This window comes from Protopterus annectens, chromosome 2.part0, assembly GCF_019279795.1.
Source record: "Protopterus annectens isolate FY-2018-M chromosome 2.part0, PAN1.0, whole genome shotgun sequence".
Classification (NCBI taxonomy): domain Eukaryota; kingdom Metazoa; phylum Chordata; order Ceratodontiformes; family Protopteridae; genus Protopterus; species Protopterus annectens.
Window position 1 is genome coordinate 1,432,671,906 of NC_056728.1, and position 19,900 is coordinate 1,432,691,805.

The 19,900-nt window shown below is 41.3% G+C and overlaps 1 protein-coding gene across 1 annotated transcript in view; it reads right to left on the reverse strand.

Moving 5' to 3' along the window:
* The window catches only part of METTL14 (methyltransferase 14, N6-adenosine-methyltransferase subunit), a 572,808-nt gene that overhangs the window by 329,517 nt on the left and 223,391 nt on the right, over positions 1–19,900 (reverse strand). Inside the window, exon 6 of the mRNA XM_044061658.1 lies at positions 4,315–4,405. Within this exon, the coding sequence (XP_043917593.1) occupies positions 4,315–4,405 (91 nt within the window). The remainder of the gene's footprint in view (positions 1–4,314; positions 4,406–19,900) is intronic.

A 19,900-nucleotide genomic window follows, 5' to 3' on the forward strand; every position in this document is an offset into this window, starting at 1 on the left:
GGTCAGGCTTGATGCCGAAAAAACATCATCCACAATGCGTAACACAGGGGGAATGGCTAAAGGCTTGTGCTGAAGGAGGAGGAGGAAATCCCCGAGCCTCTTTTTTGATTCTGAGTAGTCTTGACTCTACCAGTGAAAATGCTCCCTCAAAGTATGCAAGGTTTCTCCAAATGAATAATCCTCAGGAGGAGATGCAAATGGAATAGACTCCTCAGCATCAGATTCCTCATAGAGAGGTAAAGATAATTCCTGATCAGAAGAGGAATCAGAAGAAATAGAAACCTGATCTGAAGATTCATAGTCGGTGTCTTGCCTAGGCCTCTTATCTGGAGGGGGATGGGTACTCCTGATCAAGGTAATAAGGTCTTCAGCCATTTTGATCATCTGTTTTTTAGGCATAGAGGCCTGTGCACATGGCTCGGGCATCGTTTTTTTTAGTTTTAGAAGGTGTTTTAGCCTTTTTGCAGCTTTTGTCGGTTTGATATAAAAAATGTTGAGGTCTGAATACACCCTCAGAAGCTGGTGCCTGCTCAGCGGCTCCGGACCCATCCGAGGGAGATTCATCCGTCGGTCCAATACCTTGAGTATCTTGCGGCATGCCAGACTCCACATGGGTGTCGGTAGAGGCCTACGACTCGAAGGTAGCGGGTATCAGGGGCTGCGAAAGCGCCTCACTGAGTACCGGCAAACCAGGGACTGGCTTAGGAGAAGCTTCGTCATCGGTTTTGGAACTCGACAGTCTTTCTCTGTCCTTTTCTTTGCGTTTTTTATGTACTCCGGTAGTCAGATTGCTATCCGACGACATCTTTGGGTAGTTAAATCTGTTTCCAAAATATCTGATGCAAAAATATACCGACGTTTAATAGTGCGTTGGTTAAATCTAGCACAAAACCGACAGCCAGGCACGTTGTGATCAGGGCCTAGGCAAGGAATGCAGTATAAATGGAAATAATTATGAGGTATTTGCTTCCCACAAGTAATACAATTATTAACTTTTTCTAAGATCGGTAAAAAGCAAGAAAAAAGTTTCCCCAATGGGGTACTTAGCTTTATTGAAGACTTCGGTTCTGAAACTCAAACGCGAATATTTCAGTAGTCAGCCGACCGGCACTTGCGAAATGCTTCTGCTTCGGGCACCGCGCGGCAAGAAAGACTAAAGAAAATGGTGTCGGCTGCATATTTTATACCCCTGATGACCTGATGTCATTGAAGAGAAGACAGCAACTGATACAGGACCCAAGAGTTTGGAATTCAGGCCGACTGAGGGCAACCTGCCAGCAGATTACCCAAATGTAATGACTGCAACAGTGAAACACGAAGAACATCAAAAGTTCCACTTACTACACCCAACTTGGAGCTATAGAGACCACGATGCATGCGCATGAAGCAGCAAACAAGATCTGAGGGAAGGTAGGAGAGGGATTATGGGTAAGGGGAGGAGCTTGGAGCAGATGCTTGATAAAATGCTGCCGACTCGGATCCGATATGGATCCAAATACCCACAAGGTGCAGATAAAGGAAGTTAACTACTTCAGATCATTTAGTTCAAGAAGCAGTTTACAATGTCAAAACATGGATGGAAAAATTGAATCATGGTTAGCAGAGCTTCTAGGATAGGCTACAGTCATAATGAGTGAGTGCTACTGGGATAGCAGCATATGTATCACACTATCAGACTTGTGTACAGAAAATGCAATTTCTGTTTGATGGTAGAAGTTTTTTTTTTTTTTTTTGCACACTACTTATTCAAAGTAGCACACCAGTGCAAACAATCAGCCCATCCCCAAATCTGATCTTCCATTTCTCATAACCAATGTTACACAGCACATCAAGGGCTAAACAAACCGCACAAGTACAGACCGTAGCACAGCTTGACTTTAACACAGGACTGGTTAGTCATTCCTATCTACAGCTATTCAACCAAATGAAATAAAAAAAAAACATGCTGCTACAGTAAAAGCATTTTAATAGTTAAAAGGCGTGTGCTCAATAGTGGGTAAAATGAAACACTGAAGAAGTCTGGATAAATGCAAAGGTACAACTGCACAATGTGATCCAATGCCTTAAAGTACTGCATGTTTAATGACACATCTGCATTTTTGAACCTAAAAAGCAGCTGTCAGGACTAAATGTAAAATGCACTCTCAAGAAGTGAGAACATTTTCTCCATTTACAAAAATATATCAACAAATTACATCTGTTGCACACATAACCAAATAAGTGACGCTTGGACAAGTTACAGTGATATTACACAACACAGACACTACAAAGATACATAATCTTTGCTGCATACAACTAAATAATTTAAATACAAACTCTTATTTCAAATGTAGATGTAAAGTAAGCAGAGATATTCTGCAACAAAACCCACAACAGTACCACCTACAAAACAAAATGACACAAACTTGTGACTCAGGTTCAAGTAGTGACTTCAGCACTTGAAGGCACAGGCAGGGGATGATGGGTCAATATATGTGCCTATTCTGGGTGAGAAATATCAGTCTGCAGCTACAGAAAAATCCTGGTGGAGACTGTAGCCTTTCCTGACTGCTATGGAGGCTACTTCATGGTGGTGATGGTATGAATGGCATGTTGTTAGCAGTGATGCTTGCGCCATCCAGTTACTATTTCCCTTCCTATTAATATCCCTGAGCTGGGCTTTCAGTGCCTGCTCCTTAACTCTTACCTCTCATCAATGAAAGAATGAGGGGCTGCCTTGGAGGTTTAAGACTGCAAAGTCCATCTGCAGAGTCACAGCAAGAATCTGTAAACCCCCTTATCATTCACATTGTATGCAGGAAAGTGGACCTGGCCTTTTTAGGGGATAAAACTAGGAGGCTGTTCTCTCAAAAGACAGGAAGTGCCTTCCTGCAGAGTTAAACAGGATTCAGCCAGGGACAATTTCCTTGAATATGGACTGATAGTGTGATGGAGTAAATGGGTCTGTGGAGACAACAGGAAGACATCAAAGGTGAAAGGAATATTGTGGGGGGGGGGGGTCAATAAATGAAGTAGACTTCATCTCTTGTCATTATAGGATACATCTACTGGACTACTCATACCTCTCCTACCAGGAAGGAAGAGTCAGAGAGCAATACAAAGTCCAAATATTAAAAAGTCCATTTGCACAATTTTGCAATAATTTATGCATCATTACTTCTCTGTGGAATAAAGGAAGTATACACTAAAAAATCATTTGCCTGGCTTTGCTCATGGTTGCTTCCTTACAAATGTAATACTTGTAAGAGACCAATGTTTATCTAATATGGTACACTGTACTATGCTGCGTCTCAACTCAGGTCCACAGAAAGACATAACAGCTCTCCCAGTTGGATAGCAGGATGACGCAGTTATGTGCTTGGACATAATTAAACTACATGGATGACATAAATCTGCATAATGATAAAACAATGAATCAAACAATTTAGATGCTTACAAACTGGATTATATCCAAGCATCAGCTGATGGCATAATAAAAAGCACAAAAGTGAATCTAGGCTTAAGGGTCTCTGCTATTTCTTGAGAAACAAAATAGACTACCGGGTAGATGCCACAACAGAAAGCGAATAAGTACTGGTAAACCTACAAATGAAGAAGCTTCACTATGACCACATTAGCTTCTTTGTCACCCTACCTTCTTTCTCAAAATTAAAGAGGTTCAGTAAAGAAAAATCTTAAGAGCATATGGCTATCGCCATCATCCATCTTCCAAGCTGAACATAAGTTTTGGGAACAAAATTAAGAACCAAAAAAAATGCAGAGTACAACAGGAAACAGATTTCCTTCTCTCTTCCTCTCTCAAATTACTAGATGGATTTTGTTTCACATAGAAAAGGTGACTTATTTCAAGAAAAACATTTCTCATCCAAGTTTTCAAGCTGTTTTGCACAAAACTTCAATGAGGCTGTATTGCTGAAGGAATCTATATTCAGTTGGGACTATGCAAGTCCCAACCATGTCTACCAGTTAAAAACAAATTACTTAAGGAACGGTACATCTAAAACCACTGTTTAAAAATAACTGCTCTTCTGAAAAGCTGCTGATTTTTTTTTTCATACCGTATTTCTATTCTTGAAACAGTCATCCAAAAGTACAGTTTAAATCTGATTTTCTTTCAAATGGAGAAAAAACTAAATACATTCAACCCTCAGCTTTACCAACTAACAGTCAGCAGCAATCCTTAACTTCTTTGCTGTACGAATGATTAAATTCTTAATCACCTGAAGAAAATAAAACAGATTATGCAGCACACAACACAGTATCTTGTCTGGAGAGAATTACAAACAAACATGTAAATATAGAAGAAACACTCACATGGGTGGAGTATTGGTCTGTGATATCAGCTCATCTTTTAATCGAATCAGTTCCCGCAGTTTTGGATATTCCTCAAAACGGTCTGCCAGCCCTGAGCAAATAAATAATTTGTATTTTTTTCATTCATAGACATAGGATATGACACAGAAAAACAATTTAGAAAAAAAGCAACATCAACAAGGCTCTTTTTTGTTTTGGCTGACATTGAAGGCATGTGAAAGTAGCACAATGGTTTGTTTTGGGACACTTGAGTTGGGGGATTCCACACACTGCTATGAATCTGCATTTCACCACTTGCGGTTTTAAGAGCAAGCTAAGTGCAAATGTATTTTCAGCAAATTCAGTCCTTGTTAATAAATGATCACAGCATAGTTTGGCCATAACACAAATGTCCATTTCCAAAAGTAACACACTGCTCTGTTTTTATGTAAGTGCCAAGAGGAGTACAACACCAAGCAGTAACACAGTTTGATGGCAGCCCACTGAGACAGTATGAGTAATGGTTTATAAATGGAGTGCCTCTTAATGGGTAGCAATGAAACTGCATCTAGCCATGCTCCTTGCAGTAACACTCTGTTCTGCTTAATGTGTATACCTCCTAACAACACACAGTGACTCCTGGGAAGTGACCATGAACATGCTCAAACAGGTTAAAGGCAAGATATGGGGCACATAGCACCACCAGAAACAGACATTATGTACTTACCATAACACAGGATCCTCTTCATCCTAGTCTGCCCGATATGACTATTTGGACTAAAGCCACTTGCTGGATCTTATCCGGCAATTTACCGGTGCTCTCATCCTCAAGCTCCTGAACTTTGCTCTCCCATAGTGCTCTGCAACCTCCAGCTTCACATCAAGTTTGTCCAGCAACACACAGGCTCTGGCAGAGTAACCATCTAAATGGAAATATGGAAACAGAAGATAATCTGCACAGGGGATGTTGTATCATATGGGGTATGTGGGGGATGTCATATCTGAGAGACTATGATGTAAAGGATCCAGTGTTATAGTAAATACATAACTTCTGTATCCTATTTCATCCATCCATCTGATCAGACTATTGGGAAAGAATGCCAAGATATCCTCTTTTTTCTTGGCAACATGATGAAATAACATTCTGGAGAGAGGCCTCAAATGAAGCTGTGGACCTAGAAATTTGTAATGCCCATTAGAAGTTTGCAAGACAGACAATGGAACTACAGCACACATTTCCTCTACTACATAGTTTCTGGTGTCATTCAAAGGGGGTCCAGTATATATATATTTCAGCCTGGGAGGAGATGACAGACAGTCCTAACTGCTTAGAGAGGGATGGCCTGCACTTATTCCACCTAAGGTTTTCTTAGCTTGGCAAAAAAAAAAAAGTGTCCCCCTAACAGTGCCTTTTTTAGACATCAGTTTTCAAAAACACCAAACATTAAAGAATTCGGAAAACAAAGTTATTACTGCTAAAAGTCAGTCACTCTTTACCCTGGAATGTACAGATATATGCATCATCACAGAAACTTGACTCACGATCTTTGACAGCACCCCATCAATGCAATGTTTAAAGCCTGCCATGTGTTCAGGTCCACTGTACCAGAAGGAGGCACTAATGGCAGCAATGTCACTATCTGCGAACAAAACTTCACCTCCAGACTCATTAGACAGGATAATGACCTGAAATTTCTCCATGTCCAACTTACCATTAACAAACCCCCTTATCACATCATAGGCTATAACACCCCCATCCCATGTCCACCTTGGCCCATATTTCCTACCTGATTAGGATGGAGTCTGTATGTACTCAGCCAGCCACTGTTTGTTCTAGGAGACTTCAAGTATGCCTCCTTCAACTGGAAGACTTGCACATTCCCCTAACATGTACACCCAAAGACTTCTGGACTACATACAAACTCGCTGGACCAGTTAGTCTACACCTCCAACTAACAGTGAGCATGGACTTGGTTCTCGCCTATATGGGACAACTCTGTTCCCCACCAGGTGTATCTGCCTCCCTACTGAAACTAGACTGTAAATCAGTTACATTTATTATAAGGTTGAAGTTGGAAGCAGCCTCCAAGAACTTGGCATTCAGAGATTATGCTAATCTACTAAAACTGAGTGATGACTTGGCTAAATTAAACATGATCCCTCTCCGTAAGTGGAATCCTTTACTGACAAATTCCACGCACATGTAAATTCGGTCACCCACCAAAGTAAATACAGTAAACACTCAGTTAACCGGCACCCATGGGGATTGGTAGATGCCGGATAAATGTAGTTTCTGGTTGCTAATACTAGTACTGCACCCTATACTATTTGTTTGGTTTGACTTGTTCTTAGGTTGGGGAGAGAGGGAATTTATTCCTATCTTCCTTTTTAAACCTCAAACTCTAAAAACATAAGGTATGTTTCTGTTGGGGGGGTGGGACACAGTGCAACACATGAAAATTCTATTGTATTCCTTCAAATTTTTTTGGGGGGGTTGCTTGAGAGTTATGGTTGCTCAAGTTCCGGTTAATTGAGAGTTTACTGTACAATGCCAACTTTAAAAATAACCCCTAAGGTTGAACAGATATATAAAAAATCTCTACAATAAAAGAAAGAAAGCTCATTGCATGTAAAAATAAATGCGCCTCCCCATCAAAAAAAAAAAAAAAAACACTCTTGCTAAACTCAACAGGGAACTCTAGTCCTCAAACAAAGCTAGAAATGAAATAAATATACCCACCCAGGCTAAAGAGGACCACATACCGCAGAAACAAAACTGAGCACTGCACAATCAATAGTAAATGAAATTACATACTAAGAAACAAGAGGACACATCCAGTCTTCTATCACATAAATTCAGCTCTGACTTCACCCCACCCTCCCACTCCTAGATCACACAGTGGCATCAACACCTCTTCGAATCTCACAATAACAAGTCCTCAAAGCACTATCAAAGACCACGAATACTGCTTCTATGGAGCCAGACAACATGCCAGGATGCATGTCAGCCCCCAGAGTGTCTCTGTGCCAGATGAATGCAGGACAGCAAAAGTTATCCCCTGCACAAAGGTGGAGCATCAACGGACTCAAGTAACTATGGAGAAAACAACAAAACAGTACTGGACAAGGAGCCTCTTCAGAACAACATATAATACATCACAGAACAGATGAGGCACACCACAGCTGATATAGTAAAAATACGATTTAATCACTGCAGTAAAAAGTAAGCGCTTTCATGTCTATCCAACGCTTCATCAGCCTTTAAACAACTGCAATCAACAGACACACATTTAAATAGTAATTCATATAAATGTCAGCCAATCATTGCTCACTTGATTACATCACATCTGCCTCAACCCATTTTAAAAACACACATTACAAGACAAAAAAATGTATTCATACATCATTCTAAAACTATATTAACTGAGGCATGTGTAAGTGAACCATTAATAAAACTATAAATGAATTTGCATACATTCATGTGGATATGAATAAACAACACATATAACATATAAACCTCTATGTATTAATGTGCATAGGGGCGTGATGCTAAAAACAGTTTAAGAGTTACCTTCTCATTAAGACCATGTCCCTTATAAACCTGTAATTTAATTATCCACCTATTCTCACGTTCCTCAGTATAGTGCTTGATGTCCCCTAGTCTACTAGTTTTTCTAATCAGTTCTAGGATGCTAAATTTAAATTTATGTGATGTGCCCACATTCAAGACATATCGAGCCAAAGAATTATGATCATCTTCTCTATTAATCGCATATATATGCTCGCTGACTCGCTCTCGAAGGCTTCTATTTGTTTTTCCTATATAGAAACACAAGCATGTCTGAGAGACAGCTATATATACTAGATCTCTAGATTTACAATCAGCATAAAAGTTAAGCTTATATTCATAAGCTGTATCCGGATGTATAAAGCAATCAGTTCCAGACATATAGACACAATGATTGCACCCTCTGCAAGGGAAGGTGCCCTGTCTAATGGATGGAATTGATCCCCTCATGTTGCTCTCATAGCACAATAACCTCTTCAATGATTTTGTATTTTTGTAAGAAAAATTGGGTCTCGCTCCCACTATCCCAGCAATCCTATCATCAGTGGTTAGAATACCCCAATTTTTGTTAATAACTTCCTTGATTTTCAAAATTTTTATTAGAGTAAGGAATTATTATTCTATTAACATTCATTCGTTGATCGATGTTACTAACACTTCCATTATTATCCCGATTCTTATACAAATAGGGCTTACCTTTGCCTTTTCTCATCAATTTGTTCACTTGGTAAATACCCTCCACTTCTTGTTTACTATATCCCCTTGATGACAGATTTTCAGCTAACATATCTTGCTTCAGACTATAACTCTCGTCATTAGTAGTGAGACGTAATATTCTAAGAGTCTGACCTCTTACTATATTCTGGTAAATATGCTGGGGGGGGTGCATACTACTACGATGTAGAATGCTATTCCTCCAGCATGGCTTCCTATATATTTCAGAGTGCATAACTTCACCTCTCTTCAGTATTTGAACATCCAGAAATTCCATCATAACATCAGAACTCTTGTATTCAAACCTTGGAAAATTAGTGGTGCCATTCATGTACTCAATGAATTCAATCAATTCTGTTTCAGTACCATCCCACGTAAAAAAAGACATCGGCTACAAAAAGTTTGTAGAACTTAATGTGTTTACTGTAGAATATATTTGCCATGACATAAGTGCTCTCCCAATACGCCAGCACAAGGTTGGCGTAAGAGTTAGCACATGGAGTGCCCATGGCAACCCCTTTATTCTGTAGATAATACGTATTATTATACAAAAATACATTATTATTCAGCACCAAATCAAGTAGCGCTAGAGTCCTAATAATCAAATTCCTTGGTACCCCTTTCTCAATCAGAAAAAGTCTCACAAATTCCATCCCTGTATTACTGGGGATTGATGTAAACAAAGAAATGACATCTAAAGTAACTAGTAACTCATTCTGTCCTTTTTCATTTGAAAGTATATATTTACCATAGCTTTCTAAAAAATCTTGCGTATCCTTCAATATAGAAATAGTACTATTTACAATTGGTCGAAGTTGCTTTTCAACAAATATTAAGGCCGGTTCCGTAAGCCAACCACCACCTGAGACAATAGGTTTCATAGGTGGATTTATAAGGGTTTTGTGTATTTTAGGAAGTACCCTAAGGGTGGGAACAAGAGGTTTTTCAACCAATAAATATTTATATAACTCTCCATCAATAGTCTGGCATAGAAGCATATCATACAATTCAGACTGCACATTCTTCATTAATCTATTTAACATCATACTATTTAACACTTGGTATGTGTCCACATCTTCCAGCATAGTTATCATACTATTAATATATATATATCAGCATCTAAAACCACAACAGCACTACCCTTATCGGCCTGTCTGATGACTATAGTATTATTGTCCTGCAATTTCTTAATGGACTGAAACTCATCATAAGTCAAGTTGTAAAATTCTGATTTACTTCTTGATTTATATAATTCAAACAAGTCACGTTCACAAGCTTTCTCTAAGGTCTCCAGTAATGGGTGCCCTTGAGGTATAAAGGTAGAGGGTTTACTAAAAAAGTACAGTTTTGTACCTACCATAAATGTAGATGTTCGAGGATCCACATTGCTGCAGTCCTAACTATTGGGTAGTCCGCTGTCCAGTCGGCCCGAATACCAAAGTATATGGCTGACGTCGGTCAGGGCGCATTAGACTGACGTCAGTACGTCAGGGTACTAATGCGCATGACCGACGTCATATCCTCAGTCTTTTCTTGCCCCAGATGTCAGAAGACCCTGAAAAGCCAAGGCCAAAACCAAAAATTCCAAACATACCTGCACCAAAAATATGTACAATATATACAAAATTACCAGAATATAACCTCACCTACACAACCACCCTAGAGGGGAAGGAGGGAGGGTAAATTGGACTGCAGCAATGTGGATCCTCGAACATCTACATTTATGGTAGGTACAAAACTGTACTATGTTCTTCATTCCACATTGCTGCAGTCCTAACTATTGGGTAGAATCCCAAAGCAGAGGTAAGGGAGGCTGGCAAATCATAAGGAAGCAGGAACTGACAACATGCCTTGCAAAATAGCTGTGGCAAAACCAGCCCTAGACTTAGAGTAGAGAGGAAGGTGATAATGCTTAGAGAAAGTATGCACTGAACTCCAAGTAGCTGCCTCCAAAATATCCTTAGTGGCCACCCCCCTTAGAAATGCTGTAGAAGTGGCAGTAGCCCTAGTGGAATGAGGCCTAATTCCAGCTGGAATCTCCTTGCCATGATGGGAATAACAAAATGCAATGCAAAACCCAATCCACCTAGAAATAGTTTGTTTTGACACAGGCTTGCCCTCTTGAACCCAAAGCAAAAGAAACAAACAACTGCTGAGACTGCCTAAAATCCTTAGTCCTGCTCAAATAATAATGCAATTGCCTGTGTACATCTAAAGTGTGCAAAATCTTTTCCCCTTTATTTTGGGGATCTGCATAAAAAGTAGGCAAATGAATAGTTTGGTTTAAAGCCACACTAGAAACCACCTTAGGCATAAAGGAAGGATTAGTACGTAAAGATACCCTATCCTTATGAAAAATCAAAAAAGGCTCTACCGCCATAAGGGCCTGCAACTCAGAAACCCTTCTTGCAGAAGTAATGGCCAACAAAAAAGCAGTCTTCCATGACAAATATTTCAATTCAGCAGTAGCCGAGGCTCAAAAGGTTGTAGAGTAAGTTTCTCCAACACAAAATTGAGATCCCAAGCAGGAGTAGGAGCTCTACGTGGGGATCTTATATTCTTTGCCCCTCTAAGAAATTGCTTGAACAAAGGATGCGAAAACAATGGTGGGTCACAATCATAGTGAGCTGAAATTGCTGCAGCATGAATCTTAATGGAAGAGAAAGACAAACCTTTGTCCAATAACTCAGTAAGATATTGAAGAGCCACACTCAAATTAGGCTCAGAAATCTCCAAATTGTTTGCTGCACTCCAAAATAAAAATCTCTTCCATTTTTCTGCGTACACTTTCCTTGTACTAGGTCTTCTGGCTTCCATAATCACATTTAAAACTTGTTGAGGAAGTTGAGACCTGCTGTCTTTCAAAACAGAATATGCCAGGCTGTTAGATGAAGAGATTGAAGCTTGACATTGAGCAGGTGACCGTCCCTCTGAGACAACAGGTGTGGAATCAAGGGTAAAGGCCATGGAGGCTTCCTTACCAGACTCCTCAGTAATGGGTACCAGTGCTGCCGAGGCCAATCTGGAGCTATTAAAATCATCCTTGGCTTGTCTTGTCTGACCTTTAGAAGCACCTTTGGGAGAAGAGGCAGAGGTGGAAAAGCATACACATGAAGATTTTTCCAACTGAAAGAAAGAGCATCCACTTTCCAAGCTGTGTGATGAAACCTCTTTGTGCAAAACTTTGGCAGCTGGTGGTTTAGTGGAGAAGCGAACAGATCTATGTCTGGAGTTCCCCATGACACTGTCAATTTTTGAAATACATGAAGATCCAGTTTCCACTCGTGGGGATCCATGATTTGTCTGCTTAACACATCTGCTAAGGAGTTCTGTGCTCCCGGCAGAAACCTTGCCTGAAGAGTTAGTTGCAAGCTGAGCGCAGTCTCCCATAAAATCTTTGCTTGCCTGCACAATGGGTAAGAATGTGTTCCCCCTTGTTTGTTGATGTACCACATGACAGTTGTGTTGTCTGTTAGAATCAACACCTGCCCTGGAAGAAGTAACTCCTTGAAAGCCATTAATGCAAACTGGACTGCTAACATCTCTTTCATGTTGATATGTAGATGCTGTAGTCTGGCAGGCCACTTGTCTTGTATCCACTTTCCATTTAGATGAGCTCCCCAAGCAATGTCTGAGGCATCTGTCGTTAGAATCTGACTCGCCTCTGGCCGGGTCACAGAGAGTCCCTTGTTTAGGTGACATTCCTGAGCCCACCACAAAAATTCCTTTTGAATGCAAGGTATTATTTGAATGACAGTGTCCAAATCCTGGCAGTGCTGTGTCCATACATTTTTGAGATACCATTGCAGCTTCCTCATATGCAGTTTGGCATTGGGAAGCACCAGAATACAAGATGCCATGAACCCTAAGGCTTGAAGGACTGTCCTTGCAGTCAGCCCGGACTGAAGAGATAGTTGATGGAAGTAACTGGAAAGATTCTTTTGTTTGTCCGGGGTTAAAAAGGCCATCTGGGCTGCTGTATTCAGTCTCACACCCAGAAAGCACATGTCTTGAGAGGGTACTAGACTGGACTTTATTTCGTTCACAGAATACCCTAGGCATCTTAGCACTGCTATGACATAATCCAAATGCTGTAGAAGGTCTTCCTTTTCTTGAGCTAGAATCAGGCAGTCGTCCAAGTAAGGATAGATTTGAATTCCTTTTAGCCTGAAGTAAGCTATCACTGGAGCCAGAACCTTTGTGAATACTCTGGGCGCAGTGGATAAGCCAAAGGGCAATGCAGAGAACTGATAATGAGAATTTCCAGCTCGAAAACGCAGATACTTCCTGCAACTTAGTCTTATAGGCACATGAAGGTAAGCTTCCTTGAGATCTAAAGTTACCATCCAGTGATCCTTGCCCAGCAGAGGTAAAAGCTGTTGTAACGTCAACATTTTGAACTTGGGAATGTCCAGATAACTGTTGAGGATAGATAAATCCAAAATTGGCCTCCACGTGTTCCCCTTCTTCGGTACTAGGAACAGGCGAGAATAAAATCCTAGGCCCCTTTCTGGCACAGGAACTGGCTGAATGGCCCCTATGTGGAGCAACAGAGAAATTTGCTTGTGAGCCTCTTGTCTTTGTAGAGGAGGAATGTCTGGCATGCCTTTGAAAGGAGGCATGGTATGGAAATAAAACCTGTAACCGTGGTGAATGATATCCAGAACCCATCTGTCTTGGGTAATTAAATCCCAATTTTCTTTGAAAAGAGACAGCCTTCCTCCCAAAGGTGCTGCCAGGCGAGAATGTACTGGCAGCTGAAAAGGCAGGTCATTGGGTCTGCTTACGAAAGGACTGACCCCTGCCCTCACCAGAAGTCTGAGCAGGGGAACTCCCTGTCCTAGGCCTAAAAGAACCTTGAGCTCTGCCCCTACCACGTCTAGACCTACCCCTAGACTGGGAATCATAAGCAGGATAAGTCCATCCCTTAGTAGGCCAATTTCTACTAAACTTGGAGGCTGCACCTGCAAAAATCCTTAACAGTTTGCATAGACTTAGCCTTGTCCTCCATTTTCTGTAAGACTGCTTCCACAGGCGAACCAAACAACACATCAGACTGCAAAGGAGCATCCAAAATCCTTGTTTTAACATGCTCAGCTAAATTCTGATCTCTCAACCAGGCATGCCTACGAAGAACAGAACCAGTGGCAGCCACCCTCGAGGAGGCCTGCACAGCATCAAAACCACATTGCAAGGAATGTTTACCCACCTGTTCAGACACATGAACTAAATCCTGCAACTCTTTACACTCAATACCTTCTGCCAGAGCATCCACCTTAGATTTCAATTGTGAAAGGAGATAATTCTGATATTTTAACATGTGAAACTGACAATTCAACGCCCTCATGGCTAAAGTGGAAGAAGTATACACTTTCTTTCCCCATCTATCCAAAGCCCTTGCCTCTTTATCAGGAGGAACAGGATTTTTAACAACAGAGGCCTTCACACCTTTAGGCCCCTGAGAGACAGTTTCGGGTCTGCCCTAGGACTCTTAAAAGATACTTATGAGCTTCAGGCACCCTATAGTACCTATCCGGTTTAACTGGGGCAGGAGGCAAAGAATCAGGATTGAGGGAAGCCTCTGCAAAAACATCTTCCACCACATTCAGAACAGGAGGTATAGCTAAAGGCCTATGCTGGGGTAAAACAAGAATTCCCTAAGCCTCTTCCTGGAATCAGAGAAATCTTGACCTTCCCATTTAAAATGCTCCCTCATGGAATGCAGAGTCTCTGAAAATGAAAAATCCTCAGGAGGAGAAGCTGAAGGAGTAGAATCATCCACATCAGAATCAGAATAAGGAGGATACTCCTGCAAGTCTTCAGCCGAAGACTCAGAAGCCTCGAACAATGCTCAAAACTCTCAAACTCAGGTTCCACCCTAGGCCTCTTATCAGGAGGGGACATAGAACCTCTAATCATAGTAATCAAATCCTCTGCCATTTTAAGCATATGTTTCTTAGGCAAAGACCCTGAAGCACTAGGAGAAACCCCCACTGAAGTTAAACTTGGCCTGCCTCTCAAAGAAGCCTTGGAAACAGAAGAGAGGCTCTAACCACCTTAGGAAGAGAGGGAAGAACAGCCACCTGAGAAGCCCCCTCAGCCTGGCCTACTTCCTGCGAGGATACATCCTGTAACAGTAAAGTCTCTCCCTGAGACTCCAAAGAAACACCTGGCAAAACCTCCGGCTCCACTGAGCCTTCTAAAGATCCGACGTCTGGGACTGTAGGTTCTTCCACTCTAGGCTTTGCTGCTTTGTCCTTGCGCTTTTGGCGAAGCGGGCCGGAGCCTCCGGCGGCATTTTATAATTACAACGCTTCCCAAAACTAACCTGGCACAGTCTAACCTTCTCTTAATAGTGCGTTTGTTAAATCTAGCACAAGAGCGGCATCCAACAACGTCGTGCTCAGGCCCTAAACAAGGTATACACAAAGTATGGTAATCCCTATGAGGTATCTGTTTCCCACAAGAAATAAAGTTATTCACTTTTTCTGACATCCGGTTAAATACTGAGGCAAGAAAAACCAAAATATTCCCAACGGGTACTTAGCCAACTTTGATTCGGTCTGAAACTCTGACTTCAGAAACTTTCAGAACGCCAACCTGCACTCGCAAAATTGCTTCTGCATCGGACCATGCGGCAAAAAAGACTGAGGATATGACGTCGGTCATGCGCATTAGTACCCTGACGTACTGACGTCAGTCTAATGCGCCCTGACCGACGTCAGCCATATACTTTGGTATTCGGGCCGACTGGACAGCGGACTACACAATAGTTAGGACTGCAGCAATGTGGAATGAAGAACATCATTTCTATCCCCTGTGGCTGTATCACCAAATAACATATTCAAATTAACTTTGCGACTAAACATCTTAATGTCTACAATCACATCAGTAATGTCCACTGATTTGGAAGGTATGAATGAGAGGCCGCGATTAAGTAAAGACCTCTCACTCTCAGTCAAGCTATAACTTGATATAATTACCACTAGGTCTTCGGTATTGGCCTGAGTACCTTCCTCTCAAACTCGTGCCTGTCCCCTGATGTTTTCCGTTTCCTTGCGTGTCCCTGTGGTGACCAACTGACCGAAGTCATCTGCCAAATTCGTAGGGGAAAAGAAAACAAAGTGTTGTTGACTGGTGATTTATCTAATGAATGTAATGTGTTGTTCACATTAATGCCGACTTTCTTTTTCATTGCGCCAGCCATTGCTGAACACAATTTCTTTTTATTATGTCCAGAAGGGCCTTCTTCTACATCTAACTCCGTATCACCAACTGGAGTAATAACATCATGTGATGTAACCTCCGTGGGCGGAGATATACATGCTGACGTCACTACAATAGGTGTAACTGCTTGTGTAGTGTTTAAAGAGGTAGCAGTCCCATTATGAACATTGCGAGTGTGTTGCAAAGAAATCACATTACTATTTGTATTGTCCCCTAGGCCAAGAAAAGACTTGACCTTGTAGAAAATCGCTAAGATCTCTTTCTAATTTCTTTTTCTTGTCTAAATTGTTTATTGTCCAAGACCAATAATCTTAACATAATGTCAGCAACAAACACCTCTTTTTCTTCAGCGCTAACAAGATGTTTAAAATCATTCTCCATCACCATGATTTCTTGCATTAGCCGCAACTCAATCTCTTTATATTGTTCTATCAATAAGTTAATGTAGCCATAGCTAGTCTCTAAATTCAATTTTTGCCACTTGGTTAGCAGCTCAGGGTAAGTAGTGCCAAATATAAGCATTTTCAGTACTCTTAACCCTCTAGGTACTACCTTAAATGATAGGCATGCTTCCATGTGCTGTCTCTGCCACTGTGTGACTCTTAATTTCTGCAAAGTATTCTCCAGTTTCCGAGTGAGCTGAATTACCTCGATGTTCTTTTGTGTGTTAGCTACACACTGTCCTTCATTAGTTAATTCCTTTGTGGTAAATTTTTGGAGTGGATTTTCAAGCATCACAATAGCTCCCTGTAACATACTGGCACCACCAGCTTCACTTTCAGGTATAGATAATACTCTTCTCTCAGCCATGTCCCAGAACCGTAAAGAAACTGAAATATGGAGAAAACAACAAAACAGTACTGGACAAGGAGCCTCTTCAGAACAACATATAATGTATCACAAAACAGATGAGGCTCACCACGGCTGACATAGTAAAAATACGATTTAATCACTGCAGTAAAAAGTAAGCGCTTTCACGTCTATCCAATGCTTCATCAGACTCAAGTAACTAACTGACCTATAAGGATGACCAGCCTCATCTGTAAAGCTATGGAAAGCTTAACTCTGGAATTAATAAGGAAATAGGCAACCTACAAACTCCTGACCCTAGCCAGTTTGGTTTTGCCAAGGGCAAATCTTACCTACTTAACCTGGATGACTTTTTTGAGAAGGTTACTGAAGCAATGGAAGAGGGTAAAACCAGTATGCCACATATCTAGACCTTGTAAAGGTGTTCAACATCAACCCACACTTGATTATAGTTAATAAACTCCCTCAACTAAATATAAATCCTTAGGTAACTCACTAAATAGCAAACTGTCTCACTAAAAAATTAGGGTGGGCAGCTCTATCTCCTTCAAAATACCTGTCACTAGTGGTGTTCTCAGGCCATTCCTCTTTAGCATTTACTTCTCAGAGGTCGAAGCCATTGTTAATGGTTTGTGGCTGAACTAGTTTGCAGAGGACTGTAAACTTGGTGCCACAATAAACTCTCCGGAAGATACCAAAATCCTCCAAGAGGGCCTGTCTCAAAAAAATGCCTTGTGTCAATAACCACAGCCTTAAACTAAATGCCAAAAATTGTACAATAGTATCCTTTGGAAAGCACAATGTCCCCTGTAACTATCACATTGATAACATACCCCTAAAAACTGATCCAGTAGTTGGCGACCTGGGAATCTATGTAGGCAATGAACAGTCCTATCACCATGTATCTACGACTGTAACAAAATACTTCTTTTTGCAGCCTATTAGTAAGAGTAAGACATCCAGGTTTAAGGATGTGATAATTCTACTGAATTTAGCACTTATTAGGCTGATCAAGTGAAATGCCCCCTTCAGTATGTACTTGTCCAAAAACATGACACAACTGGAATAATCACAACACTTCCTCACCAAGAAAATCAAGGGCCTAAATCATAAAAGCTACACCTGACCATCTCAAAACCCTGTCCTTCTTACTGGTATCAAACACTACTGAGGGGCAATCTCTGCCTTGCTTACAGAGCGTCAAATGATCCCCTACTTTCAGACGTACTGCACATCCAGAAATCCAATGGTTACATAAGCACCCACTCAAGTGAACTTAATGTCTTCTACAACATGAATGGAAGATGTTGGAGGAACAGATATCCATCACACGGGATACCACTTCTCCATATAAAGTATGTCTCTTACTGTATTCAATTATAATGTGGACAATTGGTTGGGGAACTGCAAATCTTTTAGTTATGTACTCACCATAACTTCAGATGTTTGGGATCCATCTCGCCTACATTCTGAATGATGGGTTCGGAGCCGATCCCTCGGCTCCGATTTCATGCTTATGCCAAAGAGCGAAGTCTCTTATTGGCTGAGCTTACTATATCCCAGGATGCACCACCAACAGTCCCCCAGATCTAGTTTGTCCGCATACATGCACATGCATACCTGCTTATATAACATCGTCAGATGAAACAAGATAAAAACAGTGGAGCTCAAAACCGTTCTATCTCTTCTGATCTGCAAGGCAGGGGGAAAGGAGGGTGGGTATCAGGAATGTAGGCGAGATGGATCCCAAACATCTGAAGTTATGGTGAGTACATAACTAAAAGATGTTATGTGATCCTATCTAAGCCTACATTCTGAATGATGGGACAGCGTCCTAGCACCTGAATCCTGGGTGGCTCACTGGAAAACACTCCTGAGTACCGTGGAACCAAATGAAGCTCGTCCTTTAGATGCCACATCCAATTTGTAGTGGGAAATGAAAGTGTGCGGGTTGGACCAAGTAGCATACAAATTTCCAGAAATAGCGATGGCTTGGAATGAAAAGCTATAGAAGTAGACATGGCACTGGTAGTATGAGCTTTGATAGGTGTATCGAGTTGCTTATTTGAAGAAGAATAGGCCTGAGTTATGCAATCTCTGATCCATTTTGAGATTGTAGCTTTTGTGATGGTTTGGCCCAATTTATTATCTGAGAAGGACACAAACAACTGGTCTGACTTACGAAGTTGCTGGGTCCTGTCTAAATAGAAGCGTAATTGCCTGTGAACATCCAATTTATGGAGAGTGTATTCTGCCTCATTAGAAATTTTGGAAGAAAACTGGTAGTTCTAGGGATTGTTGAAGACAGAAACTAGAGCAGACCTTTGGGACAAAGGATGGATTAGGCCTAAGAGATACTCTATCTTTGTGGAAAATCAGATATGGTGGTTTAATAGACAGGGCTTGAAGCTCTGAGACTCTTCTTGCTGAAGTAATAGCCACTAAGAATGCGTTTTCCATGACAGATATTTTAATTAGCATGTAGCAGCGGTTCAAAAGGGGAGATGTTAATCTTGAAGCACTAAATCAAGATCCCGGAGGTGCAGGATGAAAAACTGGTGGTCTTAACAGACTACTTCACCTTTAATGAATGTTTTGCATAGCCTGCTGCACATCAAAAAAGGATCCGTAGAATCATGGAATTTAGAAATAGCAGCTAGTAGAACTTTAATAGTTGAGACAGAAGATCCCTGATTAAATAGGGATGTTAAGAATTTCAAAACCTCTGGGACAGGAGCAGTGATAGGGTCTAAGCCCTTGAGTTGAGCCAGATAGCAAACCTCTTCCACTTACTGAGGTACAATTTGTTAGTGGTGGGTTTATGGGCGAAGACAAAATGTGAACAACTTCGGTCTAGTGTGGCTTCTGACTAAGGTCGGAGTGGAGGAGCCAAGCTGTCAATTTCAGAGATTGAAGAGACTGATGCCAATGTCCGACTGATGGATTAGCAAATCCGGATCAGGTCTAAGGTCACGGATGCGTCCACTGCATGCTTTTTCAGGTAAGGAAACCATATCTGGCGAGGCCAGTATGGGGCAATCAGAATCATTGAAGACCTTAGCTGGGAAGCTTTTGAATGACTTTGGGAAGGAGTGGGATTGGAGGAAAAGCATAAAGCAACCCTGTTGGCCAGGGTTGAGCTAGAGCATCCATGGCGGTACTTCCTGATGTGGAATCAAGGAGAAGAATCTTTGGCACTTGGTGTTTTGTGGAGTCGCAAATAGATCGCCATGGCGTCCCCATCTCTTGAAAACCTGGGCTGCTACTGTGCGGTTTAGAGACCATTCG